The sequence below is a fragment of the Drosophila simulans genome, chromosome 2L (assembly GCF_016746395.2).
Source record: "Drosophila simulans strain w501 chromosome 2L, Prin_Dsim_3.1, whole genome shotgun sequence".
NCBI lineage: Eukaryota > Metazoa > Arthropoda > Insecta > Diptera > Drosophilidae > Drosophila > Drosophila simulans.
In genome coordinates this window covers 13,337,887-13,364,655 of record NC_052520.2, presented here as the reverse complement: position 1 = coordinate 13,364,655, position 26,769 = coordinate 13,337,887, and the positions used below count along the sequence as shown (strand labels likewise).

Below are 26,769 nucleotides of genomic sequence, written 5' to 3'. Positions count from 1 at the left end.
TTTGTTACTATATATAGCCCATTAAAACGTATGGTAGCCATTCTATTAATCGACGTAGTCAACTTTATTTTATTTGCTTTTTACCGACCGATCAGCGGCGAACTACACGACCATGGATGGTTAATTGCATGGCTCTACGTTTCTTAATGAATATGTTGCAGTCCGATGTAAATATCATTGCTGGCGTATAGCTGGGTATTAACTTTGAGTTGATAGTAAATTCATCAATGAAATATCTCTTGTTCTTGAATAAAAGTTTATCAATATAATATATTTATATTTATATTGAGTTTACTTACCATTTGAAAAGGGCAGTGCAGTGGAAAGTTCGAAACTCGTCGCAGCTCATCGGCAATAATCTTAAATAAAATTTGTGATTGTAGAGCTGCCAGTGCCTGACAATAGTCAAGTTCCATTGCAGTGTAGTTGATTATGGATTTGCCTTGCTTAAAGGAAAATACGTAAACGCCTCTGACGTCACTAACTTCTTTTCTTAACGAAAATTCAGCGGAAAATGATTTAGATCCAGAATTTGCCGATTTTTTATTCAAACTGCAGCTAAAGTTTTGAACAAACTCCGGTGAATGAATCGGACACTCAATTTGTGTCATATAGGCGTCCATCTTTTTAAACCAAAATAAATAATTTCTGCGTTAAGATATGTTTTTAGAGATACAAACCCGTGCCCAGACATAAAAACCAATGGATGTATATAGGACCGTAAGAACCAGGGGTAAATTCTTACGTATCATTTTGGTGAAGAAATATTTTATGACTGCATTAAAAATGTATAGCTTTATCAAAACCATTGTGATTTTGTCAAAGGAGTAGAAATAATGAGTTTTTGATACGTTTTTAATTGCACCGCTAATTCGTTTCACGCAAAATATTACTCCAAATAATTATTAACTTGTTCCATATTTTTTCCACATGAACATCTAATGAGCCATAATATTCAAATTATTAGGGTTTATTTATGTTTTTATTTCTGCTTAAGAATTTCTTTTCTTAAGTGTAAATATATTTAGAGCCTGGGTATAACTTTTCCGCGGGCAATAACTCGTGATGCTATAAAAGTTTGATTAAGATAAAATTGGGCTATGGATCGGAAAGTTCCATACGGCACGAATGAGGGAAAATCTTGCTCGTCCATATAAAGATTTTTCATGGTGTAGTTGAAGTTCTAAAAGAAACGTTATGATGTTAAAATATCTTTAACAATATCCACACTTACCGCTTTGAGGGGACACTTCAAGTTAGAAAATCTTTTAAATGATTTGGAATATATGTTCACTAAACGATTTTTTTGAATACTGTCGAGTAGGATGCAGGCATCTAATCGACCGTCGTATAACTTCATTTCTTGACCATTTGGCTTAACGAAATCCAGTAGGTTTCGAGCATCCAATTTGTTGACTTGACGATTTAGCAGCATATGACAATTAACAAAGCTGCAATTAATACTTTGATCGACTTGGCAACCCAAAGTTTCGATGGTATTAGTATCGAAAATCTTAGTGCTGATATGATCAACGACTATTCGAAAGTTTCGCTGTGTAGAGTCCACGCAATTTAGAATTAAGAAACAGTAAAGCCAAAATAAAGTTTCCATGTTAAACCTCTAAACTGCAATGCTCGACCACCGCTTAATGATTAATTTTCCAACCGAATAACCAAGTAATTTCAGAGAATTCTCGAATTATATTTTGTCTAAACAAATTTATTTTTAAGCTAGCTGTCATTATTATTCATTATGTTCCTTGTAATCGATTGTCGAATTAAATTGCTAGCTAGCTGCAAGCAAATAAAATTTAAATTTAACTTGATTATTGCAATAAAAAATGTTAAGAATTTATATAATTAAATTTGCTGCATAATTTTGAAATTTTGATACTTTAGAGGCTGACAAGAGCTTTTTAATAAATAAATATATGAATGTTGATTTTGAAATGCTCGTTTATTTATATTATTATTTATATTAAAAGCAAGAACTATTATTGTAACCAGATTCCAAAGTAAAAATGCAATTATGGGGCTCTTTTCGCATCGTTGAGTAATATATACAAAATACATTCCATTTTCAATTCGTCTTGTATGAAAGCACTTTTCCCTGCGTCACAATTCGCAGTGCCAATCGCTCTTGTGTAAAATATTCTGTGACAGTCCGAAAAGTTCCCAAGGGAACAAACGGCGGTAGATCCTTCTCATCCATGTGCCAATTTGTCAACGTATAGTTAAAGTTCTAAAAAAGAAAATCAGTTCTTATTACATATTATAAAGTTTGATATGTGGTTTCCTCACCATTCTTAGAGGACAAGTTAGATTTCCATGTATATGCTTTTTAAAACTCTTCACGTAAATCTTAAACAATCCATTTCGGTGTGAAGTTTTTAGGAACTGACATGCATCCAAGCGACCATCATATAGCTTTAATTTCTTCTGGTTGGATGTTTTCCAAAAATCCATGGTTGTGTGCATTAATATATCCTCCACATCAGACTTCACTATCATCTCGCCGTTAACGTAACTCCGATTGTTCAGATTGACGATTCGAAAATCTATATGCTGTATCAAATCGCGCATTTTATATTTAACTGCAAACTCATCCATCTTTATGCGAAAACTACGCTCCTCACACTTTAGGCAAATGGGGTTGCCAAACCACAGTAGCCAAAACAAAGTAGACGTGGCCAACGCGTTCATTTTAATGACAGTCGACTGCGATTAGGAGAGCTGAGGGCACAAATATGGAATTATGGTATATTCATAAAACGAGCCAATTAAGAACTCGTTGCTTGATAATAAAATAATTAGTATAGTTTTAGTAGAAGTGTGTAAGAAAAAATATACAATTTTGTGCATCCGAACAAGGCTATTTTAATTGATATTCTTGTATAATGCTTTGAACATAATAAATAATTGATGGTTTTTAAAAACATTTTTTACGTATCAAGTGGATTGAGTAGAATATTGCTGTGTTAATAATGTAGTAAAATGGCTGGCTATTATTTATAACTTTAATGTTTCATTTTTATCAAAGGCTTATGATCTTGGCAATATTGCACCATGTGCTACAACACGTATTATCAATCGTTGTTGGTTAAAATATTCGGTGATCGTGCGGAATTGGCCAACAGGAGCAAAAGGTGGTAGCTCCTCTTCGTCCAAGAACCAATCATCCATTTTGTAGGTGAAGTTCTGAAAAAAACCATAATATATTTATGAAAAGTCTTACTATAATTGAGTGAAACCTACCGCTTTAAAGGGACACGACAAAATAACATTGGAATGTTTCTTAAAGCTCTTCACATAGAAGTAGAACAGTTTATTTTTGTGTATAGTTCTGAGTATAAGACATCCATCCAGTCGAACGTCGTACAACTTCATTTTAGTTTGGGCATTTGGTTTCCAAAACTCCATAACAGCGCGAACATTCAAATCTGCAACTTCCCTTTTCAGTTTCATCTCGGCGTTGACGTAGCTTCGATTATTCGCTTGATACAAATTACAATCCATCTTTTCGAAAACGTCTGGCACCTTATACTTGATCGCAAACTCATCAAAGAAAATCCGTAACTTGCGATTTTCACATTTAGCCACGTCCATAAGGAAGTAAAGTCCACATATGAAATACAACGTTTTCATGGCTATTGTTTTACTAAAATGCCTTTTGGTAATTCTTTTCAACGCTCAATCAGACATGTATTTAACGTTTTGTTTAATTAAAGATGGTTTCCAATGATATTATTTTAATAATGATGAAAAACGCTGGGCATTTTCGATTTTAAGTCATTATAACTGATGATTGAATATTGCTGTATTATTTCGTTTGTTCAAGCGGTGAAATTAAACACCAATCGACTGGACATGCGTTATTATTAAATAAAATATGTAAATAAATATAATGGAATAATTTGGACAATCATAATGGGCTTTCCATACATTAGAATAATGTATTCCAATGCTGCCAAAGTCATGCATGTTTCAATTTATGAACCATTCTTGCCATGTCCGTCGATTGGTTAATGTGACAGTAATTATCGCAGTAATCGAACCGAATCCCCAATATGAAAATTATTTTTTGGCTTTGCACATAATTTTCTTTTCTATTTTATTGAAAACGAGCAAATAAAGATATTTTAGTGTTAACGTTTGCTGAGCAATCGACCATCAATTTGCATGTGTGCTAATAGTTTGGATTTGTGCTTAAAGGACATCTTCAAGCGATAAGTGCACTCCGGCAGTAGATCTGGCAGCATGGCCTCGTCGATGTAGGCCCTATGCAGGGAGTAGTTAAAATTCTAAAAATAAGAAAGTTTTAAAAATATTAGAACAATTTCAAGAAAGCTTAAAACATGGTAACATGCTAAGAATGAACATTCTTAGTTCCAAAAAGCGTGCTACACATTTGATAGCTATTTTTATCTATTTAAATTGATATTCCATCTATTGATTACTTTCAACTCACCGGCTTAAGTGGACACTTGGGCTTGGTGTTCAGGAACTCCGCATAGTTATTGTACAGCATTCTGATAAACTTATTCTTATAACCATTGTTGAGGACCGAACAGAAGTTAAGCTGAACATTATATAGCCGTAGTTCCGGTCGCTGAGGACGCGTAATGTCCATCGATGAAGTCAATGTTAGATCATTCACCAATCGATTAATCATCATATGGCCAGATAGATAACTGCGATTGCCATCCTGTTCGACCACCGCACTCTGGGACAGGAACAGGTCTCGATCGTCGACAGTGAAGGTGAAGCGATCGACGAACACCACATGGGCACACAATGAGCAGTTGATCAGCGAGCTGAAAACGAGAAGACGCAGCTTGTGGAAAGACATTCGGAAGACGCTTGACTTGGCCAGTGGATTACTGGCTGGCTACGAAGCAACTACTAATGGGGGATTCCATTGTGCTCGTAATTATGAGCTGACGGAGCAAAGCCTAATGGCTTTTTAAATGGTGTCGTCTGGTCTAAATTGCCGCAATCTCTCAATATGTCAACAATACGTATTCATATACACATAAATAATTTTTCCATGTTACTTTTTTCTTCGGTCTTTTTGGGTCTTTGAGTCGCTTTCAGATGTGCAAAAAATAAAAAGTGTATATGCCTGCACTCAAAAGTAAAATGAAAATGTTTCACGTATGGAAAGATTGAGTTGAGAAGGCGGCTAAGTACACAAAAAGAGTAAAAAAAAGAAAGGCATCAAAAAAAAGGGGGGAAAAGAAAGCGAAACGCTTTTTTCTCGACCATAATGATACTCAGTATTAAATGAGATATGAAACTTGTGTATGATAGGAAAAGGCATAAGTCAAGTTAAACTTAGAAGAAACACAGTGACATTGATGAGTTCTTTTAAAAAATATTAAAAGCAGATATCATCTTAACATTTAAACATGTTTGTAAGATTTTGCTATAAATTAAATTTTAAACTATTTTAAATCATGCCATTTCGATACGTGCAACAGTAGTTTTTATGTACATATTTAAACTTGTTAAAATCGATTTTCTATAAACGCTTTTTCGAATGCTCGCATGTCGAATACACCCGTTCATATCTCGCCGTGTTCGGGGCCCAAAACGCGACCCCAAGGATGTCAACAGAAATGTTAATAACACCAGTGCTGCCGCCGACACAGTCGCCTCGCCAACCAACTGCAGCTAGAAGGATTCAAGGATGGGGCTGGCGACAAGGATGCAGATGGGCTGGGCTGGGCTGGATTGCCTGGCTACCAACAGCCCCACAGCCCGAGCAAAAACAGTGGCCTTAAAACAGAGAAGCAATGCGCACCGGAGTGGAGCGGAATGGAGTGGTGTACGGCAAAGTGAGGCAAAGTAAAGACGAGCCGGGCATCGCAAGCGGCCCAGTCGAGTGTAGTTCAAACATCACACCTACCGTCTGGGATCTGGAGAGTCTCGACGCGTCTGCGGATGCTGCTGTGGTCCATATTATGTAAACATTTGTCGGGCTTAAATCTTTATTATTATTTTCCTTTTTTTTTCGCTGCATTTACCTCCTGTGCATCCCAGCTGGTTGCCATCACAATCCTCGTGGAGTGCGTGTGGGTGTTTGCCAGCTTTTTCCACGGCATTGCGGATTCCTAACTCGGAGATCTCAATCGGAAATGTGTGCGATTTTGCAAGAAGTGCACTTGTAACATCATTTTTGGCTCACTCAGTTCGGTAGCTCATACAACCAATAGATTCTATACTAAAGTATCTGAAGGATTCACTTTTTGCTAGCTTAAATTCATATTTGTTCTTGGTAATAATGCATTTCCATTGAAACTAAAGTATTGCTCTCAGTTACTTTACTTACTTGCTGGCATATAATTTGTTTATTCAATTGTCTGCAGCACTTGACTGGAAATTAGAAATCAATATCCTTTGCTTTCAATACGCCTGCTGAGCTGCGTAACGCGATGACCTGTTCTTTTCGCGCTGAAGAAAACAAACTAATTTTCCCATTTTCATATACCAATTTCCCTAAGTGACCAATTTGTACGAGTGCAATTAACACAACCCATCCGTGCTCATGGGCCACGGGAAAATTCTTCTAATGGCCAGCGTGTGGCTTGGTAACAAACTGAAAAGATTGTTGCGTTGCATTTTAAATATCAAGGTGTATATATATTATGCAAATTTGTGCAATTTTCATTCAAGCCTACATATATGAAGCTCTGCGAAAACCACAGCGCCAGAGACCTTAATTAGTCTTTGTGAGCGTGTGAGGCTCATTTCATATGCAAATTGCAGTCGATTGGTTTCGCATTACATAATTAATAATTCAATGAGAATGCTTGTCAATCACACGCACGACTACGCCCACCAAGAAAACCATCACAAAGGATGGGACATTTCGAAATCAAAGTAGGTATCTTGTGGTTTCTTTTTTAGCAACTTGAGGTTTAGCTGCTCAATGTGCAGAAAGAAACTAGAAATTCATTTTAAATGCCCATTTCAAAGGCAAACTTTAAGCTTTGACGCACTGCTAAATTCTAAAAATATGGCAAAGTAAATATAACATCTATGCCGAAAATTTGCTTACATCGTTACAGAATCTCCAAGTTGTGTGTTGGATAGGCCAAAATGAAAATGGCCTTTGGTCTGCGTATATACATAGATACCAATATCTGCGTCATTGCCGATGCCTATTTGGGCCTATTTGTGCAATCAATAAATTTTACAGTCGAATGCACAGGTGGTGGCATCAACAATTTACGCATCTATGGGGCGCCTCTGCAGTTGGCACCAAATGGGAGTGGCAGCCCCAAAGAAGATGCCCAGAAATTCCGTTTGTCGAAGGCAAAATTTATTAACATTTTCCGATCATTTTCCGCTCGTTAAACTGTTTCTCGTTGCAATGGCAATAAACAAAGTTGAATGTTTAAATATTCCCCTTGATTGAACTATTTCTGTGTGCAATTATATGCGAGCGATTTAAATATTTATTAGCTAACTATGGCCAAAACAAGCATTACAGTGGCTTTTGCAGCTGAGAGTGTAGTATTCAGTGCTTCGCCGAAAATCCAACGTCTCTGCTGCAGACACTCGTTAAAAATCACTTAAAATTCCATCATCATAAATTTGTCAAAAAATGTACTCGCTTGCTGTGTGAGCGGAGCTTTAACGTGTCGACATTGATGCTGTCTTTTGTCTACTATCGCAGTCTACTTCCCCGTGCGGGATTAGTTTTCCGACCACCACAATGGTTTTATTTTCCATGCACAACTGTCTCTTCAAATTCCGCGGAAATTATTGTATCAAATTGCCTTGCCAAGGTCGTACGAATGTTAAACTTTCAGCGGCTTTTACACGATTTTAAGTACTTTTAAACAATTGTTTCGGTACTGAAAACATTAAAACATTATTTTTCTTAGAATTTAAATTTGTAAAAAGTAATCTAAAGAAACGACAAAGTGCAATTTTAGATTTACTGAAAAGGTTCTTGACTAGAAAATAATACCTTTAAAACAAATGGAGAAACAATATTCAAAATTCAAAATAAGTTGAAATTTTGTAAACCTCTTGCAACAAATTTTCCAACACTGTGAATTCATGGTTTAAAAAATGTTATACGTGCAGTTCCTGCGCTGAAAAACTTGAAGACAAATGAGCTTCCCTTTAAGACCGACCGTTCGCCGTCTAAGTTTTCTTATGACAACCTTTAGTTTATTACTTTTGCTTTATGTTTTCGTCAGTTGGCCGAATGTTTTATTTTAGCGGCCGTCGCAACAGCAGGGGGCAACTTCCATGGGGCACAAACACACACAAACATACATATATTTACTCGATAGCCCGAATTTAACAGCTTTTTGTGGCAAGGTCTTTTTGGCCATGGCTCCATGGTGACTTCAATTTTTGGCAACAGAACGCAGCTCAAAACTTGCTGCAACGGCAAAAAAAAAAAATAAGAAGCGTAGAAGAACCAAACGAAAAACTCACCCAAGGCAAAAAGGCAATAACAAAATATTATTATCAGAATCATTCATCATGTGGCTGCAGGCAATAAATTTTGGGGCTAGCTTCCAAATGCAACAACAACGATGTCAGTGGAGCCCAGCAGAAGAATAACTACAATAATTGTAGCAGTTGTAGGTAGTTGAGTAGGTAGGTAGCTAGCTATCCGGGCTTTTGGCTAACTGTTAATAAATCGCAGTGCCAGGCAACACAGTTAGCACAGTTAACTGTGGGCCAACAGCAGCTGCTGATGTGGCGCCACCTTCCCCCAACCGAAGTACCACCGCCACCCCGCCGCTAGTACCGCCCACCCATCTGAGCCCCACCGCAGACGCATAAAAGTTCGGGGGGCTTTAGACCCGCAACGAACTTTAACTTTAAGCGAGGCGTGGCCAGAGCTATAAAGCATTAACATAAAACTCCCAAAAATACAAAAGAGGCAAAAGAAAAAGAAACAAAAATGGTAAGACGAAATGAAAATAGTTACTGCTGAGAATTTGCCCTGCTTTTATTTTAGGAGGCAGTCAGCTGCTCAGCCAAGCTGTAAATTTGCGCATTACTTAAACGATTTTCATCTATTCGGAATTTTTCTTCATTTTGCTTGACAACGATGAACGCAAGAAAATTTGTACAAAGGATCGGAAAAAAGGCATGCAAATTAAAGTACAAAGAAAATTAAAGAACTTGAATAAGTACGACCTATACAATTAGTATTAAAGAACGATAATGAAAGCGGGCAATTGCTGTTCCGATAAAATAATCTAAATTCTCTTGTGCATATTGCCATAACTTTGCTTGCGTGATAATAATATCATACTTGCACTACTTTTCTATTAAAGTCTATAAATAAGTGATATCAGCGTATAATGATACGGTTAGCTCTGCACAAAGGGAAGTACGTACAATGATTATACATATAGAATACTTAGTGCAGCTTAAATTTAGTCACTGCTGCAATAAGTAATTTACTAGGTTCTTCAAGAGTAGTCTGTCTACCTATAATATTCAAATGGACCTAACCAACACTTGGCTTCCTCTCATTTGCAATTGCAACCATTCGAGGCAGTTCCTCTTTGAGACACATTTTGCAAATTGCATTTCATTGTTCCACTTCCTTCCCAGCCAGTACCGTTCTCATTTGTAATCATTATTATGGTCAAAGTAAACGAAATCGTCAGCTCCGTAGTGCCCAGCATCATAATCAATTCAGTTGGAAAATGCATTTCCCCTACACCCTGATATTCGCGCTCATCGTTATTCTCTTTGCCACTTGTTTGATAAATAATTGTTCGTCGTTTAGTAGGTACATACATACTCGTAGTACACCATAAACATGCAAACTTAAGAGCACATTGTATATATAGTTCGAGTTTAGTCTAGTGCAAAGCGGGTGACCACATGCTGTGCTCCGCAGCAATGCCGCTCCACCTCGCGTCTTCCTTCGGCTAACGGTGCATTGGGGCAACCGCATAGCTATAGTGGCCATAAGCTAGGCCATGTACTTTGAAAGCCCCATCGCTGGGCCCTGACCACATCATTGAATGCAAAATGCGAAATGCGAAATGCAATGCAAAATGCAAAATTCGAAATGCAGAAGCGGCGTAATTGCCACCGCATCAGAGACCCAAGCTGAAACCAATAAACCAGCACACGTCGATTAGTTGCACATGAGTGCGGCAACATCGGGTCTGGTCGTCAGATGGTCGAAGCCACTTTTCCACCTCCGAATTGCACCCTTGTTACTGGCGGCTGCTGGCCAAGACTGACCGTCGTCGAAGCTGCAGACAGTAAGACCATTTAAGCCACGTCTTAAGCACGCCGGCTTTAGGCCATTCGACCTTTTCGGTCGCATTCATGTCCAGCCACAACGCTTTGTTGCCTTAGAATGTCCGTTGAAAACGTTGTTGAAATATGTATCTGGCATTCACTTTATCAACTAAAACAACCATTTAAATATACTATTGTCATGCTGTGCAGTTGCGTGCACAGAATGTAAATTTTCCCGGTATTTAGTGCTCAGTTGCAAAAAGTTTGTCGTAAATTCATGACTTCCATTAAAGTAATTTCAAAAAATAATCTTTTATGTGTAAGCTTTTATATTGTGTGTTCGCAAAAACAAAAATTTAAAAATAAATAATTTATATTTGTTATTATCATTGTAAAAGCGAAATTAAATTTTAAGAAAAATACTAATTGTTGATTCATTTCATTTGATTCGATTTTCAAGTATGTTCTAATTGTATAAATTTTAAATGATCTTGTTAATTTCTTCGATTTTTTAACGTGCCCGAAAACACGAATGTTTAGAGCAAAGTGTTTGACCCACGTTAACCCAAAGTGTTGACCCATGTTAACCCAAGCTTTAGTTTAACCGACAGTCCGACGGTGTCGCCTATCTTTAATGGATGACGAAGGGGGTGAGTGGAGTCCGTGGGGCTCGGATAGAGGTGTTTTTTGCACCATCGCCCCCAAAAGTCTGCAGTCTCCTCCTCTACGGCTAACCGAACCCAACTAACCGGCGATTGTTCATTTGGTATCGATGAGGAGCGCCTTCACCGCATTCCATGCGGCTGAAAAGCGTAGAACGGCCATGAATTTTGCATTTTCAGTTGGCGCGTATTTTTAGCTGGGTCCGTCCACTCTGTGCTGGGTTGTGCTGGGCAGGCAGGCCTGTGATTCATCAAAAGTGCGACGACAGCTGACAGGCCGACAGCTACGCATAGAAATGAATTATACAAAAAGTGGGCAGACAATGGGCCAACACCCCCCTTGGGGAAATACCTGAGGCGGTGGCTAGGAAGACGCGAATTCCGTGCGATTATTTTTTATTAGTTGAACCCGCGGACCAGTTGACAAAAGGCAACGAACGCCGGAAAGAAGAACAAACTGGGAAGCAAATTAATCAAATCGAACGAAAACCGTATGCTCTTATAATATATCAGTTCAATATCTAATCAGAAAATACAAGCTGAAGGTATTAAATGACGATCATATGGATGAATAACATGATTAAAAGTTAAAAGAGTTTGTTATCTACATGGTCTTAAAAATAGATCATGGCCATTAACCACATCTACGTCATATCTAAATGTATTATATATATATAAAAATATAACATTTATGCAACATCTTATGATCTTATCACGATCGTCTTTTGTTTTGATCATGTGGTTGTAGTCCGCTCTTTGATCTTCATGCATTAGTGCATTAGCAACCCATTTCCTTATATTCACACGATTACATCAGTACTATACGGCAATTATTATTATATTATTTCAGTCCGCCGATAAGATGCATTCAAGGTTGAATCTAAAGTATAATGAACATGCAGTTATTCAGAAATCGCCCACGCCTTAAACGAGTCAAGGCCTGAATACTCTTATATGTATCTCTAAGAATTTAATCGACAGATTTGTACACATCATAAATCATATGTACATACATACATCACTAAGAGGTAACAGCTGGTGCTTAGACTATTCTCCCAAGTTTTTTGAAACACAAGTGTTCCGAAAGGAGGGAAAACAACATGATGAACACTCCGGATACAAAAGAGTCCACACACATTTTATTTTATAGCATATGCACATCTGCTTCCGACTATAAGTACTTTAATACTGTACATATATACAGATGTTGCTACATACATATGTGCTTACAAACATATGTACAGAATTTTGCAGATCGTTCAACTCAATTTTGATAGTTTCAATAGAAAAGCTTGGCATAGCAACCCCGAAAAATCATACATTGTATGTAGATCGTTTGTTATGCCTCGTCATGCTTACGAAATTACACTGAACAAGTTTCCCATTTTACTAAAAATAAAAATTCAATTTTTAAAAATGTGGAATTTTTGTAAAACAACTTTTTTTATAAAGTATGTTTTTATAAGTCACTCACTTTGAGAGCTTAGAACATAATCTCTGGAACTCTTTAGCTGAATAGATTATTATTCTTTTATTGAGACACTTGTAAAATTGTCTGCGGTGTATAGCCACATGCTGAAACATTTGCAACACTGTTTTTAGGTTTTTGGCTTGATGCCTTCTGGCATTTAATTCCCCCGGTCGAATGGTTTGCCAACATTATGACAAAGTTATGATACTCTTTCCTGGGAAAGCACATAAAAAGAGCCAGGCCACCACGAAAGGAAAACAAAGCAGCAAATAAAGCAAAACACGAACAAATACCAAAAAACGTGCTGAACAATGAGTGGTACGAGTGGGGAAACAGTGGTGGAGTTGTGGGGGTTTCGGATTGATTCTCAGTAAAAATCAATACCGATCTATGTATGTATGTATGTGCGTAGGTAGCAACAGACCATTGCTTAAACTACAGTATCATTATATTTAAATATTTACATTTGACCACTTATAAGCAATTTAATATAGAGTGATCGATTGTTGATAGGCTGATTAACTTTGAAGAAATCGTTCTGCGCATCCCCAAATTAAATTATCTATGGGTGCCCGTGCGAGTTTAAAGACGGCTACCCTCCCTCACTATCCCCATCCCTTTCGCTCCGCCTTCCATCTCGCTCACTCTTCTAACAATCGCGCCGATTACGCTGTCGCATAACGTTTGAAGATGACGCGCGGTTGTTGTTTTTGCTGCCAACGCCAGACGAACTGGCTCTGCTTTCTACGCTGTTGCACGAGGAGTGGGTGGTGGGCGGGAGGTGGCGAAGTGGGCGGCGGGCGGTCGACAACTGAAAAGGTGCGGCGACATTGAACAAGCCAACGAACGAACGGGCGAGTGAGCGAGCGGGAGAGCGAGAGAGCCGAGTTTCTGATAACGTCGTCATCGTCATCGCAATTTTAATTTATGCACAACACACGCACAGCCATCTCACACACACAGGCACACAGCAACCATCTCAATTACGATGGAGATTTTTTTTTGCTAAAGCTCAACATCTTTTTACACATTTTGCAATTGTTGTTGTTACACTTGGATTCGGGGTATATGAACTCTGCAAAAAGGTTTGCACAGCTGCTAATTTAGTTGATCATTTGATTAGGGCAACAATAAAAGCAACTTAAACGATATGTGTCGCATAAATATAATATATAAAATAGAAAAGATCAACTAAGAAATTCGTAAAACTAAAACTAAATTAAATTTCTGGAAATCAATTATATTGAATATCTTTAAAAACGACCTTTCTAGGAAGCACTAAATCTTACCGTTTCAATTTGTCATCCAGTAGCTTTTTGTGAAATAAGATATTTTTTATTTCATTCTTGTGAAATACGGATGATTCAGAAATGCATAAACTAAAATTGGGAGTGACACACCTCCCCGATATTAGGTACCCTACAATGCCCAAACCACACTCAATAAATAAGTAGGTAGTCTAATAATAAGGCAAAAATATTTGCCAAACAAAATTGAGCAGCTCGGTAAATATTATTTAGCCGATAATTGTGAGAGTGTGCAGCTGTCAGATTGAGGCCACTGTGCGAAATTGAGTTCCGCTGGTCGCGCTGCCACTTATGTAAACGCTGCCCACTGTGCGCGCATTTTGTGCTCTCCGTTGTTTTTCTCTCACGCTTTTCTCTCTCTCTCTCTTCCTCGCTCTCCGTGGCTCTCTCGTTACAGCAGCAGCAGCAACGATCGAGGAGGGCGCCGCTGCAGTCGGACAAGTCTGCTCAGTTGGTCGCTGAAAATCGGCATCGCGAGACGTACCGAGTTGGAATACATTCGTTTCGACGGCGGCGACGCGTCCGCTCGTTGCAGTGGCGCATTCATTTTTTTTTCGGTTTGATTGATTGCGATTATGAACGAGACCTTAAAACTGTCCGGACTCGGAATGCAGCGCACCAATATCGAGCTCGAGCGGCAGAGGCACCTGGCCAACTGGCTGATGAACAGTAGACCGCACATGCCCGGCGGTCCAGCAGCAGCATCAGCAACAACAACAGCATCAGCGGCAGCAGTAACAACACCCACTGCATCGGCCACAAAGGGCGCAACAACAACAACAGCAACAGCTACAAATCCTGGCTCCACAGTGGGTGGAGCAGGCGCTGGCACAGTGGGCGGCAACGGGGTCGCAACAGCAGCAGCAGCGGGCGCACCCAGCAACAGCGTCGCAGCTGCAGCAGCAGCTGCATGTAACTGTAAGCTTAGCGCGAAGAGTGGAAGTTAGTGCGAAGGAGGGGTGGTGGGGAAGGTTGACAAGGCACGCGCTTCAAGCGAGCGTAAGAGAGAGAGGAGAGCGGGAGAGCGCAATGGGTAATTGTTTGCTCAATGACGTCGCCTTTGCTTTTATTTTGTAAATGCTCTGCATTTAGGGTATGGTAATTCAGATCATCCTTATATACACTTTATAATCCTGCGGAGGGAATGGAATGTACCAAGAAGATAAACCCTAATTCAAAAATGATTAAACTGAAGACTTCACTTGTACCATTTCGAAAATGAAAATGTTTTTTCATTGATTCCTTTAATTAGTTTGAAAAATACAACTTTATGACACTGAAACAGTAGTGGCACTAACTATTTTCACACAATATAGTATGGTAATTACGAACAACTGGTTGCTGCTGTAAACTAATGCATTTAATTTTTTACAACAAAGTAAAGCACCCAATTATTTAAAAATGAGTGCATTTCTACGTCATTTTCCGTACAAGGTGCGCCATTACAAGATTTTACAGCACGTAATAAAAGATCCAAGTTTACAGCTACAGGTAAACTTCAGTAACTGAAACTCAATAGTTGAAAATATATTTGTGCAATATTAATATTGTGTTAATATTTTTGTAATAAATTTCAATGGTGGTGTAATACAAAGAGAGTTCAAAAGAACTGTGGGATTTAAAGTTCTTGATTATCGAATTTGCATCTAAATTAGATAATTCAACTATTTGATAACCAACTGTACAGGTCTTTGTGAAAAGCGTCCAAATCGTATAAATATTTATTTTTGTGCAAATCGAATCCGAGCAGAACGTTTAAAAGTGAAAACCGAAACATGTGCTATTTTTATGGCCAGCTAGTTTGGATGGAATACCAATCAACACTCTGAACAATAAAGAGATGAAGTGATTAAAATTACTCACTTAAACTATAAAATATATGGTAGATAAGAAGACGACCTAGAAAGACTAATTTTGTCTACCCATTCAAAAATATGTATGGTTCTAAAGAAATCTCTACCATTAAAGACTAAGATGTGTAGATTAAGTCATATTGTTGATAAGTATGTGTATCTGCAGTAAATTGCGGAAAGGGTAAGATCAGTAGAAGAGTTTAGATCAAATTGGAAGGGTAAAATAGTCTCGTTACCAGAAGCAGTTTTTTTTTCTAACTGGTGGTTGTGTTGTCTGTATGGGGATTTCTGTTCGCAAAAGGCGCGCGCGTCGATTCGCATAATTTCACACGAAACGTGACAAACTCACACCCCCCCTTCACCCATTCTATAGCTTTCTCTCTCTCTATTTATATGTATGTATATATGGCTTACTCTCTCGCTCGCTGGCGGAAAGTCTACTCTGCAATTGATATTTCACGAAAGATAAGAGCAATTTCACAAAACGTTTTAGCCCCTTCCCGGTGTTATGCTGTGATTTCTGCCCTCGCCTGCATTTATTAAATGTGTGTTGTGTGTGGGGCAAAAAATTAAGCCAAATGTGCGCAATTAAAGTGAGTAATGCGCCACCGACCACCAATCAGCGGATCCAAATCGCACCATGGGCCGCATTCGAACAATGAGCAATCAAAAGTCGCGATATCTCTTTTTAATTGCAACGCTCGAAGTTCGCTTATTTACTCAACTACACATATGTATTTCTAAAGCAACACAAAAAATCGGGAAAAAACGAATACGGCTAAGTGATTTCATGCGGTATTGTTTGGGGCGACAGACAATTGCTTTTTTGGATGTCGGCCCGATAACGATATAATACAATATATGTTGCCCATGAGGGAGGTGTTATCTTTTTGTGTTGTCTACGTACTTGTGTGCCGTTAATCGCCTCCAGTTGTTGACTCTTTTATTAGTGCCTCGATATCCGATCCGATTGGATCTTTCAGCCAAAAATACAATTCGACCTTAAAATTGTCATGTCATAGACCCCCGCAGTTCTTCCTCGATATTAACTCAAGTGCATTCGAATATAACAAAAAGTTAGCAAATCTTCAAAAAGTAATCAATAACCCGGAAATGCGAATCGAAATGACCTAATCGATAATAAAATAATTTGATTAATAGCTTACACATAGGGCGATGACCTGACTTAATTCGATAACGAATTTGTATGCTTAGAAATAAATCTAAAATGTTTTCACAAGTTTTTAGGCAATTTTCAAGCATTTCATAAACCAAGCTGGTATTTTTAATGACCCATGAATAACGTCAATAGCAAAATTTAGTATCAATTAGCTGATAGTCAATATATTTGTATTGCAAATAAAGTCTTGTTAGTGACAAATTTGTTTGCGTAAACGTTGTTAAAACGCAAAAATAATCACTGATTAGTAAACTTTGAATTATAGAATCGAGTGCAAATAGAGCAGTTTGAGTTTTGTGTATACCTACGTTTTTAGTATTTGCATGTTATTATTAGATAGAGATAGATTGCCTTTCTGGTCAGTTGAACTTGAAGTTCGTAGGTTTCAAATCATATACACAACTTTGGCCAAAAGATTTTCATTTATATTTAGCCTTGAAACGATGTTTAACAAAGTCGAGCGGGCAAGAATGTTGTGTACAGGTGCACCTATTCAGTGCATTAAATTTATTGTGGTCTAAAAATGGCCGTCTTCAACAATAAAAGTTCGATTTTCCCCACTTTAAATTCAGTGCAAGATCTTTCGACATTCCTTCCTGTCTATTGCGAAAATTCTTGTTAATTTTGCGGTTACGCTTTGGGGCGATATTTGCCCACTGTGTGTCATCGTCTCGTTGACCGTTGACTGAAAATTAGCTGCGCTTAGCAACAGTTTTGAACCACTTGCCTTATTTTTTATTTTTTTTTTTTTTTGTTGCGTCACGCCAACTGAAATTCGCTTGGGGAATATACACTCATTATAGACGAAGCTCTGCCACTGTACTCGTAGATGTGGAAGTTGATACGACGGTGTGTGGGTTTTTCCCACTGCAGACAACGGGGTGGCAATTAGACACTCACATGTGCATTTATATTTATGCGATTACCTCACCGATGCACAATGTGCTACCTCACTCACTCACGACTCCTCCGCGTTGCGTTGCGTTTCTTTATTCTTTATTTTAATTTTTCTCGTACCTTATGCTCTTGCCACTGCAGGTGGAGCAGCCGTTGGCGCCCATCACGGCCACCATTCGGCGGCCGGGGCGCGCAAGCCCAAACTGCGGCGCTTCAACTCCCACGACACCAGCTCGAATATGTTCTCGGTGGCCGATTTCGAGAACGCCCGCCTAGCTCGCCGCAACGAGATCGAGCTGAACCAGCGGAGGGCACGACGCGTGCGCGGCAGTGCCAACAACAGCACCTACGGCTTGGGATCGGGCTCAGGATTGCTGGGCGGTGCCCATTCCGGATACTGTGACGCACTCAATGGCAGCGGCGATTACTCCACCGGGGACAGCAAGGCCTCCAAGGGCAGCAGCGAAGTAAGATTGAATTATATTACACTTACATCTAAAGCATTGAGTATACGAAAATCTACGCCAAACCAATTTTAAATAGTAACATAATCTGATGGCAAAAAAATCGAATAACTATAGAAACGGGTTTTCAAATCCCCCAAAGAATGTTCTACAAATACAATATATCGTAAAAGCAGATTAAGGTACAAAGCTTTAGGATTGAAAAAAAAAAATATATATATATATAAATACAATTTTTTATATAAAATGTTCTCGTGTACATGACGTCAAAAAGTTTTCTAATCGCGCAAAATGATTGGTTAATTATTCCTTATCGATTTGTAAGTTTCCTAGCCGCATTCGATTTAGAAATACTCTCAAAACTTAATTATTTAAATAAACTCAAACTCCAACTAATAAACAATGTATCTTTCAGGGTGCGCTGACCGCCATTGAGTTCCTTGAGCGGAATTCCCTGCCACGAGTCGTTCGCATCCTGCATGCGAGTAAGAGCTCCAATGAAACGCTGCAGTCCAGCTCATCGCATGGCTCCTCCACGGCGGCATCGAGCAGCTCCTCGACGGGAGCGAATCCGTTTGGTTCTGGTGGCAGTGGTGGTGGCAACATTTCCAGTGGCAACATTGACACCGGCACCGGTACCCATTCATCGTCCAGCGGAGGCAGCGCCACCGGAAACGGAACTGGCTCTGGTCCTGGTCTTAGTTCGGGCTCGGGCTCGGGTTCTGGTTCTGGTCACCAAAACAACAACGGTCGCCACAGCAGCAACGGTGGCACCCCACCCGGCCACGATGAGCTTTTTCTGCTCTACAGGCTGGTGCGACAGCGCAACATCTACCACGGACACAACGCCAAGACTCAGGCATCGCAGCGCAAGAAAACGCTGCTCATTCCACAGGAGTTTGCGGGTGAGTTTCAGAAGTGGATGATTGCATCGAGTTCTGGGTTTATTCAAACCATAAATAACAATTTGTCATATCGCTTAACAGTATGTATCTTTAATAAACTAAAATCAATTAGCAAACATATTAAAATTGATAGAAACAATAGTTAAATAGTCATATTTTTACATGTATGCTATCTCAGGTTTATAGTAGGTTTGCGTTCTAATTACCTGCTATTTATTGATTATTACAATTGCAAAGCGAAAGATACATTTTTCACAGAACAGCTAGAACTTAAGTGCTGCGGCTAATTGTAATTACAAGTTGGCTCCGACGAGGGCGGCTTCAAACAAGTTGTCATTCCATTGAGGGAAGTTAATTTATCGCTCACAGTAAATTAACTTCAATGACCCACCGATTGATGCGCCGATTGGCAGTAGCTAAGGGCATAACCGAATGATAAAAAAAAAAAATGGGAGGAAAATCTGTGACTGATTCGGCACGAACACGGTAGATTGTAGTCGCATGCCCATTTACATAATCCAGACGGGTCTTTTGAAGGCACAATTTAGTGTTCTCATGACGAATGCATTTAGATACTTACTAGTTGTGCCTGATTACACGGTCCACTCGTAACCAACTCAACTCGCTTAGTGAGTCAGCCAAGCGAACTCTGATCTCTCAGTGCGAGGTTACTAAGTACACAATTCCCTAAACATACAAACAGACATATGTACCCGCACTTTGATGTTTTTTGCGTGACACAGTCACAGTTCAACAATGGAAAGTAATCGCAACTATTGCTCATCAGGCGTTATGCAATGAGCTCTATTCGGGGTTCCAGTGCCGGTGGTTATGGTTTTTGGCCCAGTCTGTCTGGCAACGGTGACTTCTTCGGTGGCCCACCAGCAACACCACCAGCACCACCAGCACCACCGGCACCACCTGCAGCACCCAACCACCCACTGCTGCTTCTTCGCCGTACTGTGCGGTCAGCCATTGTTTCAAATCGCAACGCCATGTGACTTTTCACAGCCGTTTGGCGAGGCGCAATGTAAACCAATGGGTGCAAATATTATGCAATCTGCCCATTTATAGACTCACCGACGCTGGGTATTATCATTTTATTCATTAGGCTTGCAATGTCCGGAAAAAATGGATGGCAAATTGGAGTGATTCAATTTGCACGAGCATATTGGATTTTTCTTGTGTTGATTCAATTGGTCTCGACGCTGATTGCATTAGTCCCTCTTTATCATCAATTTTTTTTATTGTATCATTATAATTTAAACTCAGTGGCGCGAATTGAACCAAATGAAATGATTAATGGACTCATCGATACATGTAATGTTTAATTGCATTGAATTTTTTTCTGTAAAATCCACCTGCGCTAACTGAAACTCTTTTTACATTCGAATTTTATTTTTTACAAAGCCTCCAATCAAACTTGTCGGTTTTGTATTTAATTGACAAAAAATGCTTTTATTTTAAGAAAATCATATACGTATATCTCAATACTAAGGCCAGTCGCACGTCACGTTATTTGTTTTATTTTTATTGTACTCATTTTTGGATTGCAAATTGTGTACTATATTCTGTTCGAAGCTGTCAGCTGTCGGAAAAATGGTTTTCAGATTTTAGACAGTAAACAGATTTGTTCAGCGACTGAACCAAAATATTTGTCTTGTTCAAAGAGATTTCAAAATTAGTTTTTAATTATTGATTTGTGCTATTTTTTTTTTTAATGTTTTCATGACCTTGAGAAGCCGAAGCTTTTGTGAACATTTATTTTGACCCAATTGTAATTTATTTATTTATGAAATGTATAGTGGTTAGATGAACCCAGTTTAATATAAGAGATACGCATACAACGTAAGATAGAAGGACAATTTTAACATTTCTATTTTTTCTTTTTCCCGCAGGTTACTTTTCGATGCTAAGCGAGAAGGGTCTCCCCACGGCCACACAATACGGATCTCTGATACAGCTGGTTCGGGAACGGGTTTACAAGTTTGTCTCAGTGGACAACATGCCGGCGTTTACGGAATCCTCGCCCAACAGTACGAGCAGTCCAACGCACGAGGGATGCCTGCCCATAAACAAGGGACGACCACAGTACGTGAAAACGACGGCAAGGGGCGGGCAGGTATTCCGTCTGTTGGCCGTCTTCGAGGATGGCAAACAGGATCAGGTCAATATGTCGCAGCATGGCAACGGCAATGCGACCAGGTCCCATGGCAGTGGGTACATGGGACGGGAGAAGGAAAAGAACCGGTATGCCCAGCTGCTTAATGAAAACCGGCAGGTGTTGTACGTCCCACTGTCCACCAAGGGCAAGTTCTTCGAGATTGAGCCGGGAATTCCTCAGCTGCTTCAGAAACTGGGCGATGCGCAGCGCAAGCTGAATCCGGAGTGCGTGCATCGTTTGAGTGCTTTGGTGACGGCGGCCAAGCAGTTACCGCTAACACTGCGCTATATCTCCGGTCCAGGCGGACCCGACATTCCCGAGCAGCTATGCATTAGTCAAGTGAGCAAGGAGGACGTGGTCGTTGGCTGTTCCATTGAAGACGTCGATACCCAGACGCCCTTGCATCTGAGAAAGTTCTATCCCAGTCGGGATATTCAGCTGGTAAAAAGTTATTTAGGCTTTGACTCCGAACAACGGATGCTCGCTAACACGAATGTGCAGAATATGCTCAAGTTTTGTCAATTTAATTGCGATCCATTCCTGAAGCTCGTGGAGATTGAGTTAATTCAGCGCTCGGAACGTTCGGGAAGCAAAAATCGAGAGGGGCTACGAATCCTGAAGCCACTGCATTTTCCAAAGATCCTGAGACGCGAGAAGAGCTCCATGGCAGCAGCGCACGAGAAGGAGGATTCCATTATTTTTCTCAGCAAATCCGATCTGGAGAATCTGGAAGCCAAGGAAGCGGCAGCTTCTGCTGCAGCTCACTCGGAATCCAGTTTGAATCGCATCTCTGAGCGCATGCGTGTATTCCAGTCTACCAAGAAGAAGTGGTTCGGAAAGCATCATCCGCAGCAACAGCAACCACAAGTAGAGAAACATCAATCTGACTTAGATCTCGATGAGCAGGCCAAGCGAATGAGCATGGAGCGCTATACGGATATGTCTAAGCTTCTGCAGGAGCGTTTTGGGGCGAATCCCGAACAGCCAGAGCAGGATGCTATCTCCCTGAACAGCACAGCAGCGTCCGACACCGAGACAACGATGCTGACTACCATGGAGCCGAGGTCTCTGGACACGATGATGCAGAAGTCCATGTCCCTGCAGGATATTGAGCTGCTCAATGGTCAATGCAAGCAACGACCTGATTTGCTGGCCAGCCACAATCACAATGACGCCATCAGCGAGGCAGGTACCGAGCTGGAGGATGTGGAGAATCAGACCCCGCCTCCACAGTCCTTCATCACGGAGAAGCTGTACAACGAGTTTCACGTGAAGACCAGGCAGTACAGCAAGTCATCGTCCAGTTTGCACCAGTTGCCTCTGTTTAGCTTGCCGCAAAAGTTGCAACTCCACGAGGCTGAGAAGGAGAAGCGGCATCTGATGTTGCTAAAGGCGCAGCAACAGGCGCTGACCAAGGAACCGGTCACTGGAAGAAGGGCAGCCGGGGGAGTTTCTCTGTTGGGAGGAGGACTCAACCAACTGGCGATATCCCCCGCATCGCTGGTGGAAGACGACTTGCCCTACTCCAGTGTGCGCGATTCGTTAGTAATTTCCGGCGGGGACTGCCTGCGATCGGAGGCCGCCAGCAGACCAGTTCCCGCTGTGGACTACACCAAGGAGAATATATACGCCGAAATCTGTCCCTCGCACACAGTGGACACCTTTTCGGGCGCCACTCAGTTCACTCATGTGCCCGACGATGATGGAGATTATGCATCGCTCAAGTATTCGGTCAATGGACCACAGTCGGTCAGTCGGATAGAGGTGAATGGAGCTACGGCGGCGGTGAAGAGCAGCGCAATCAGCTACCATACCGTGTACCTGGGCGAGGAACCGCTGGGCGAGAGGCACGCTGCCCACATCACCACCGTGGAGTTGGCCGGAGAGGATAACATTTACAATACGCTCAAATGATGACTCATGTGATTCCGGCGACGTAAGTTGGCCGGCGCCAAAGGCCTGTTTTAAAAACGCCGATAGACAAAAGGGCAAGCAAGAGGGCAAGATTCATGTTACCCATGATCCTACCAAGGCCATCTTATAGTCTTGTACTCGAAAGAAATTGAAGTATTCTCCAATGAAGACTAATCTTTTAATTAACTCATTGAAAAAATACCTTACTTTACTTATTACCAACTGATTTTGACAGGACTTTATTTTCATGCCATTGGATTACTTTAATTTAAACATACCTTTTAATAGAGAAAGAGTATTTAATTTATGTTTTGCTTTTATTGTGTATTTCTCAGTTTCATTTTATAGCACGTGTATATTAACATTGATAAGCAATAGACAACAAACGTTTAGCGCATTGTAAATTTTGTCTTCTTTAAATATTTAAAGAATCTTAGTTATATGAGAATCTTCGAGTACAAGACAAAGATAAGAATAATTTTTAATCAGAGAACAATTGAATGACACCATTTATTTGCTATGAGGCCTTGCATAAGATCGGTAAAATGTTTGGAATAGGCTTTTGGAGCAATCAGCCACAAAATCAAATGAATTTATATTTTATCTTGCTTACAATTTTAAGAAATGGTTACAGCAGAATACCAATGTAAGATCGTTGTCATATACGTGAGAGGAGCTCTCAATTTTAAGAAGAATACTTTTCCCTGTCTGCCCTTTGAAATGGGGGTGTGAGACTTATATTTAATCATCCAATATGGCGCTGATGCACAAAAAACACAATAGTAGAGAAAATATCTTATTTTGCAATAATACAAAATTCAAAGCGAATGATGTATGGTGAATTCAAACAGAATTTGAATCTGGGTCAACAAACACCCAAACGAAAGTAAAGAAAAATCTCGATCGTAACATATAATTACACATACATATATTTGTAGAAAGTAGTATTAGTATAGGGATCAAATTTGTAAATGAGACGTCGCTGTGGACGACGAAAAACCCCCTTGAAATGACAACAGAAATTGTAATATTATTATTAACCAAGTGAAGACAAGCAATTTTGTATTGTAATCTACAGATGGGTGCACCCAGTCCACGACTTTCAATCCATTAAACGCCCAGATCCCTAACCCATACAAAAAATACATCATATTGAAACTGAACATTTGGAAATTGCAATATTATACAATTGTATACATAACTTATATATAGATATATATATACTTATACACATATACTAACGTACATACGATATGGAAATCTTAGTTCAAACCTAAGGTATTATTAGCTCGTAGGCAATCAACAAGTCAAATCAAATCATAAGCGATATACATCTATATATGCATACATTGTATATTTGTAAAATAGCATAAACTTTTAGGGCAAAATGCCAAACTTTTACACGATCTCTCGTATTTTGTCGTTCTTTTTTGGAAACCCATTAACTTGGTTTTGTTGGGTTTACTTGTTTTACCCCCAACAACTCAACGTTAATCAAACGAATCGATTACATCAAAGTGCGAGCATGTCCAGCAACCATATTTGAATCTGTCTAATTGTCCGCTTCGTTCGATGACCTCACATAACTTTGCATACAACACACGTATTTAACATATTATTAAGTGACTTTATCGCGCCATATAGAAGTGCAGTCTCAAAGTAGAGTTTAGACACTAAGGTCCAGTTTCTAGTCTTAATTTCAAAACAAATATGAAGCCGTTTCGAAATGGAGACATGCCAAACTTTTACTTGTGTAATGAATGACTTCGGCATGGCCCGAAGGATCCTTCAATATATACACTTTCAATTGGGTACTACATAAATAAATATTTAGCAAGAACATAAGTTATGAATTTTTATTTTATTTCATTTGCTACCACAATCAGTAAATACAACCTATTTCAGATTCGACTGAAAGCTTAGTTCTTATCTCCCTCAAAGACGGCAAAATATCAAGGTGGAAAACGATTCAATAAATAATGTAAGAAAAGCCTAGTGTTACCAAAAGAAAAACCCTGTATAAAAATGAAGCAATACTCACAAAATAGCTATGATACTAGTTGTAAAACCTCTCTGACAAAGCAACAATGCGACAGCAACAGGTTCAGTCAGTGTGTGTGATAGTAGCTAAGTAACGAGGGTACTTGCTATCTGGATATCGGTGTTTTGTACATAAATAGGAACGAGGCGTAACCCAGCCCCAGGCATATTATGCGTTAAGTGTACTAAGAGTACTCAGTGGCGGTTACTTTGCATTTCATAGTTGGTAGACACGTAAGACAGGCTTCGCTGAAGCGCAAGGGTGATAAAATGTTGAAAGTGAGCGTTGACAACGCACTCAATCTATTTTTGCCCTCTTCAAGATCAGCTTTGTGTTATAAATAGATACATATGTATATCATCCATCTGTGCTTGCAGATAATTGATAAAGATATAGCAATAACATAACGAGTAACCACCCGCCAGCATAATAATTTATACAACAAAATATTGTGAATTATATTTAGAGTTTTAAATATTTTTTTTTTGAGCAGCACAGACAAAATATCTATCGGATATGCGAAAATTACATTTTAGAAATTCAAATGTTTTAATCAAGGGGCAATAACATAACGAGTGTCTCATGTAATATTTATTTTAAACAGAGTAAAATATAGTCAGTACTAAAACGGATACATGCACGTACTTGTGCGTGTTGTGGAAATCAAGCATTATCAGGAATTTTTACGAAATGGATGAACAAACGAACGATTGCACTGAAAGGGGAGGGAACTCAAGCCCCCAGAATGCCGCCCGAACAGGCCTTTGATATACTTTATTGCAGCTTATAGTGAAGCAATATAAATTTCAATAAGAATTTAATGGTTTATGAAAACGGAGGAGCGAAACGGATGATGTGAACTAAGTAATCATGTTTTTGGTGTCTATGTTAATCCCTAGAAATTCACACACGTTTAATCAATTAGAAACTCAATGTCAAGCAGTAGTAGAGCCCACACAGCAGCAAATATAGATAAACAACTATTTAAAATATATATTCATAAATTTGAAAAATATAACCTTGTAGCACTTTTAGATCCCCCAACAATGAAACAAAGACCCAACTTAAGGTATTCACGAAAAATGATGATGATTTTTGGAACTGAACGCTGATCGATATTTTAGAAGAGCCCTGCTATGGGGCTTGGCATGACTGAATTGATAAGATGAGAACTAAATTGAAACGAATTGAATTCTAATGAATTGTTTGGTAATGGGTACACGAATACACACATGAAATAAAACAAAATATAAGGAAAACTGATACGAAATAATTGTTATAGTAGATCTTTTTCTAAGCGCTGACCATGGAAAATAAAGTATGTATGAGAGCAAATCGATGTCACTGCTTAACAGCAGCTTAGTGACCTCAGCAAGGGCAAGCTCACTTCAACAAATTAACTCTAACTGAGGAGACCCAATCAAGTCTAGCATACAAATTTATATTTCACGTTGTACTTATATTTACCTAGATAAAATGAAATTGCTAACAAACACACAAAACTCCCTTTGGAAAACATGTTTAAGCCCATACAAGTGAAATAAACTAAAATATCTTTTCAAACTGTTTACTCGAACTTTACTTTAGTGGTGTGGGTACTATCGACTATTACATACCTGTTACTTAACTAACTGCGTGGAAGAAGGGGATACGATGAAAAATATTGAAGAAT

The 26,769-nt window shown here is 39.4% G+C and overlaps 6 protein-coding genes and 1 long non-coding RNA gene across 13 annotated transcripts in view; 1 reads left to right on the top strand and 6 right to left on the bottom strand.

Moving 5' to 3' along the window:
- LOC6732221 overlaps window positions 1–26,660 on the top strand; it is a 43,278-nt gene extending 16,618 nt beyond the window's left edge. For 3 of the 5 annotated variants that reach the window (XM_039291226.2, XM_039291227.2, XM_039291228.2), the window contains exons 4-6: window positions 17,751–18,076; window positions 18,489–18,978; window positions 20,877–26,660. In XM_039291226.2, the coding sequence (XP_039147160.1) occupies window positions 17,751–18,076; window positions 18,489–18,978; window positions 20,877–23,056 (2,996 nt within the window). In that variant the 3' untranslated portion in view covers window positions 23,057–26,660. Of the gene's footprint in view, window positions 1–14,076; window positions 14,598–17,750; window positions 18,077–18,488; window positions 18,979–20,876 lie in introns of all 5 variants that reach the window. The other 2 variants (XM_016178307.3, XM_039291225.2) reach the window with 2 other exon arrangements.
- LOC6732226 lies at window positions 24–674 on the bottom strand. Its single transcript, XM_002079319.3, has 2 exons — window positions 300–674; window positions 24–244 (listed from the first exon to the last, which is right to left on the bottom strand). The coding sequence occupies exons 1-2, from the start codon at window positions 621–623 to the stop codon at window positions 92–94; spliced, it is 477 nt and encodes a 158-aa protein (XP_002079355.1). The 5' UTR covers window positions 624–674; the 3' UTR covers window positions 24–91.
- On the bottom strand, window positions 936–1,756 carry LOC27206417. The gene is made up of 2 exons (XM_016174446.3): window positions 1,235–1,756; window positions 936–1,183 (listed from the first exon to the last, which is right to left on the bottom strand). Exons 1-2 carry the CDS (start codon window positions 1,610–1,612, stop codon window positions 1,025–1,027), a joined length of 537 nt encoding a protein of 178 aa, XP_016024904.1. The 5' UTR covers window positions 1,613–1,756; the 3' UTR covers window positions 936–1,024.
- Window positions 1,934–2,835, bottom strand: LOC6732224. The gene is made up of 2 exons (XM_002079317.3): window positions 2,302–2,835; window positions 1,934–2,242 (listed from the first exon to the last, which is right to left on the bottom strand). The coding sequence occupies exons 1-2, from the start codon at window positions 2,701–2,703 to the stop codon at window positions 2,081–2,083; spliced, it is 564 nt and encodes a 187-aa protein (XP_002079353.1). The 5' UTR covers window positions 2,704–2,835; the 3' UTR covers window positions 1,934–2,080.
- On the bottom strand, window positions 2,840–3,694 carry LOC6732223. Its single transcript, XM_002079316.4, has 2 exons — window positions 3,256–3,694; window positions 2,840–3,198 (listed from the first exon to the last, which is right to left on the bottom strand). Exons 1-2 carry the CDS (start codon window positions 3,643–3,645, stop codon window positions 3,043–3,045), a joined length of 546 nt encoding a protein of 181 aa, XP_002079352.3. The 5' UTR covers window positions 3,646–3,694; the 3' UTR covers window positions 2,840–3,042.
- On the bottom strand, window positions 4,052–6,768 carry LOC6732222. Of its 3 annotated transcripts, none has more exons than XM_039291229.2 (3): window positions 6,332–6,768; window positions 4,469–4,814; window positions 4,054–4,301 (listed from the first exon to the last, which is right to left on the bottom strand). In XM_039291229.2, the coding sequence occupies exons 2-3, from the start codon at window positions 4,673–4,675 to the stop codon at window positions 4,146–4,148; spliced, it is 363 nt and encodes a 120-aa protein (XP_039147163.1). In that variant the 5' UTR covers window positions 4,676–4,814; window positions 6,332–6,768; the 3' UTR covers window positions 4,054–4,145. The 3 variants fall into 3 exon arrangements, with proteins under 3 accessions (XP_016024902.1, XP_039147163.1, XP_039147164.1); XM_039291230.2 differs by lacking the exon at window positions 6,332–6,768 and adding an exon at window positions 5,909–6,292; XM_016180103.3 differs by lacking the exon at window positions 6,332–6,768 and having other exon boundaries at window positions 4,052–4,301; window positions 4,469–6,294.
- LOC123327045 lies at window positions 18,691–20,657 on the bottom strand. Its single transcript, XR_006541504.1, has 2 exons — window positions 19,559–20,657; window positions 18,691–19,394 (listed from the first exon to the last, which is right to left on the bottom strand). It is a non-coding gene; the product is annotated as an uncharacterized LOC123327045 (long non-coding RNA).
- Window positions 26,661–26,769: the final 109 nt, after the last annotated feature.

Coding starts and splice junctions, on each gene's coding strand:
- LOC6732223 (XM_002079316.4), bottom strand. CDS start 3,645: ATGAAAACGTTGTATTTCATATGTGGACTTTACTTCCTTATGGACGTG. Junction 3,199..3,255: donor TGTCGTGTCCCTTTAAAGCG/GTAGGTTTCACT, acceptor GGTTTTTTTCAG/AACTTCACCTACAAAATGGA.
- LOC6732224 (XM_002079317.3), bottom strand. CDS start 2,703: ATGAACGCGTTGGCCACGTCTACTTTGTTTTGGCTACTGTGGTTTGGC. Junction 2,243..2,301: donor TAACTTGTCCTCTAAGAATG/GTGAGGAAACCA, acceptor TTTCTTTTTTAG/AACTTTAACTATACGTTGAC.
- LOC27206417 (XM_016174446.3), bottom strand. CDS start 1,612: ATGGAAACTTTATTTTGGCTTTACTGTTTCTTAATTCTAAATTGCGTG. Junction 1,184..1,234: donor TGAAGTGTCCCCTCAAAGCG/GTAAGTGTGGAT, acceptor CGTTTCTTTTAG/AACTTCAACTACACCATGAA.
- LOC6732226 (XM_002079319.3), bottom strand. CDS start 623: ATGGACGCCTATATGACACAAATTGAGTGTCCGATTCATTCACCGGAG. Junction 245..299: donor TGCACTGCCCTTTTCAAATG/GTAAGTAAACTC, acceptor CTTTTATTCAAG/AACAAGAGATATTTCATTGA.
- LOC6732222 (XM_016180103.3), bottom strand. CDS start 4,849: ATGTCTTTCCACAAGCTGCGTCTTCTCGTTTTCAGCTCGCTGATCAAC. Junction 4,302..4,468: donor CCAAGTGTCCACTTAAGCCG/GTGAGTTGAAAG, acceptor TCTTATTTTTAG/AATTTTAACTACTCCCTGCA.